At 32.4% G+C, this 3,134-nt stretch overlaps 1 protein-coding gene across 1 annotated transcript; it reads right to left on the bottom strand.

Moving 5' to 3' along the window:
* Positions 1–318: 318 nt before the first annotated feature.
* On the bottom strand, positions 319–1,991 carry LOC127809325 (uncharacterized). Its single transcript, XM_052348089.1, has 2 exons — positions 1,321–1,991; positions 319–583 (listed from the first exon to the last, which is right to left on the bottom strand). Exons 1-2 carry the CDS (start codon positions 1,989–1,991, stop codon positions 319–321), a joined length of 936 nt encoding a protein of 311 aa, XP_052204049.1.
* Between the last annotated feature and the right edge of the window lie 1,143 nt (positions 1,992–3,134).

The raw sequence follows: 3,134 nt of genomic DNA, 5'->3' as shown, positions 1-3,134 counted from the left end.
GCTCAATAAGACATATAGATCTTAACTAATAAAAATCAACAAGAACGTTTAGTAGCCTAAGAAGCCCAAAATACGCAATCCAAGGAATTGAAAATGGTTTAGAGACCATAACCAATAATATCAATTTATCAATAATATTAATATAATTTTAACTAAAATCATCACAAGACCTGTCAAATGCCCAAATGCAACAACATTAATCATATCTCAATATCAAAGTATTCTTAAGCAATGTTGTTTGACAAAGAACATCCAATACAAACACAACATCAATCAGTCCTCAATTTCAAATTATCTCTAACAAACACAATTTCAAACTCATAATGGAGATTGTAACCAATCTTTTTCTTTATTTTCATCTTCCTCTAGTGAAGCACCACCTCTGCCATCTTCACTGTCTTCATCAAGTACCATAAATTCAGCTTCTTCATTGTCTTCATCATTTTTTGGATGTTCTTCAATCATATCCTCTAGCTCATCAATGTCAAGTTTGCCTTCTTCATTTTCTTCTAATATCCAAAACTCAGTCATGTCGATTGATTCATAATCAACAGGATCATAAGATCTTTTGTCAACTTTAGACCTATAAAAAGTAAAAACAATTACTAAATCAATGTTTGAAAATAAGAACAAATAAAATAAATAAATTCTTGTATAAAATGGTTTCGTACCTATTTTGCAAACACAAATTGTAATGAACATATACCAAGTCATTGAGCCTTTGATGCTCTAATCTGTTTCTCTTTTTAGTATGTATACGCTCAAACACACTCCAATTGCATTCACATCTAGACGAAGAAGATGTTTGATTAAGAATTCTTATTGCGAACTTTTGCATAGTTGGCGCATCATAACCAACGATCTTCCACCAATCATCTAAATAAACAAATACAAATCAATAGAATGCATTAGATAATAGATATCAAATTACAAGTTTGATAAGTAAATTTTAAATAACAAGTTTAATTTATGCCTACCGGGTCTAATAATCCTACAACTTGTAATAGCCAAATCTCGTGAAAAACCTTTCTCTTTATCTCGAAAAAATGGGATCTCATCAACTAGTTTTTGCTTCTTGTAAAGTTTCTGCTTGTCAATTACATCCAAAAATCCTCTCATAATTTCTATCTTTTTGCAAGAATTTTCTTGATCATACTAAAAAACTGGATTGAACCAATATGCTGCATCATGAAGATCATGGCGTAACATTCTATCTAATCGTCCCTTGATCAATGCGGTATAAGGCTTGTACAAAGTCTTCATTCCTTGAAATAAATTTTTATCCCTTTACGAGCCTTATACATTCCATCATAAACATACCCTAATGATGGTTTTTCATCAGAATCACAACGGTGCAAAAGGCGTATCAAAGGTGTCATTATTCTGACAAAGATCAAGCTATTGTTCCAAAATCTTTTATCTAAAACAATTTGCTTAACTTCTTTACCTTTTGGCATCTTAAGAAATTTTTTATAGCCATAACTTACCACCAAAGCTTGCAAGTGATCTTTGTGATCATGTAAACTCTTCAATGCAATAAATGTTGTGGAAAAATGAGTAGCTCCTGGACGAACTATCTCTTTCCAACTAGGCCTCATCCTCAACCAATTCAAGGTCCATTTGTGATTGTAGATGAAAACAATGACCTTTGAAGCTAAAGTAGCGACATTTTTCACATCATTCATCTCTGACATATCTTTCATAATCAAATTGATACAATGAGCAGCACATGGAGACCATCGAATAGTAGGATATCTCTCTGAAAGTTTCCTCCCAGTTGCTTTATAATTAGCACCATTGTTTGTCACCATATGAACCACATTACTTGGACCCACAAACTCAACAATCTCTGCAAAAAGATTACCTAATGTTTCAGCATCTGTTATGAAATTTGAGGCATCAACAGAGTTGATGAATGATAGGCCCTTTGAACAATACACCAAAAAGTTAATCAACGACTTTTGCCTGGCATCTGTCCATCCATCACCCATAGTTGTGCCATAGAAAAGAATTAATAATTAGCTTGATTGGTGTCTTCGCATCCCTCAATAAATTAACACGCAATGCATGATAATTAGGAGCCTTGTATCCATGACCCATACTAGTTATTTTGTCAACTGCTTTATGAAAAAATGGAGAATTCACTGCATTTGTTGGAGTACACGCATCATAAAACCATAAAGCAGTTGCCATGTCAGTGTCATACCATCTTTCTTTACTTTGCACACAAGCCTTAATGGAAGGTTGTTTAGAATCATGAACTCCATAGTTGAAAAATGATGTCATCTCTCCAGCTTTTCTCTTCCCTTTGGAGGATGTAGAACTACCACTTTTACCATCTTTAGTTGTAAAATGTTGGATCTCTTCAATCTCATCATCATCATCAAATTGAGGCCCACTCTTTTTTTCTTTTGCCTTTTGCAAGTTTTCTTGTAATGATCCTTGAATAAAAACCTCACATCTCAATGAACTTTTTTACAAGAGTTAACATTTCCCTTCATTCTAGCTAGATGTTGCTTCATTCTATTAATACCTCCTATTGCATTCTGTTTTTGAAAAAAAGTACATATTAAGACCTTCTTTACTTCAGAATTGTTTGCTTCAGTAACATATCTCCATGCTATATCTTTTTTCTGTCTAATAGTTGCTCCTTAACTAGGAGTATATTGATCTGAGGAGTGCTGTTCACTATTTGGAGTTGATCTTGAGTCAATAGTTTTCATTTACTAAAAACAAATAAAAACACAAACAATTACACATATTACAACTAATATTTCACAAACAAATTAATTAATGGGGCAAACAACAATGAAACTAGTAACATAATTCATAATTCATAAACAAAGAAAATAGCTACAACAAATAATAAACTTTAATCACAGTTTAAGAAAATTACACGCAATTGAAGGATGATTCAAACTTTAATTACAGTTTGAGTAACTTTAATTGTAACGTAAATGTTGCAATGAAATGGAGGATGATTCCACGCAAGAAAATTACCACGAACCCAACAGAGGTTTTTTTTAAGAAGGTAGAGGAAGGAAAAAATAAAATATTGCATAAAATCTTAGCCCCAACCACACTTATATAATTATATTGCATAAAATCTCCGCCCCAAGTAACTGTAAATTTTG

This window comes from Diospyros lotus, chromosome 9 (assembly GCF_014633365.1).
Source record: "Diospyros lotus cultivar Yz01 chromosome 9, ASM1463336v1, whole genome shotgun sequence".
Taxonomy (NCBI): Eukaryota; Viridiplantae; Streptophyta; class Magnoliopsida; order Ericales; family Ebenaceae; genus Diospyros; species Diospyros lotus.
The sequence above is the reverse complement of the archived record's forward strand: the minus strand, read 5'-3'. Positions and strand labels throughout refer to the sequence as shown.

Bases quoted from the DNA above. Each gene is read 5' to 3' on its own strand.
- LOC127809325 (XM_052348089.1), bottom strand. From the start codon at position 1,991: ATGGGTGATGGATGGACAGATGCCAGGCAAAAGTCGTTGATTAACTTT. The intron at 584-1,320 runs GTATGTTTATGA...TACTTTTTATAG, and splicing joins GATGAAAAACCATCATTAGG to GTCTAAAGTTGACAAAAGAT.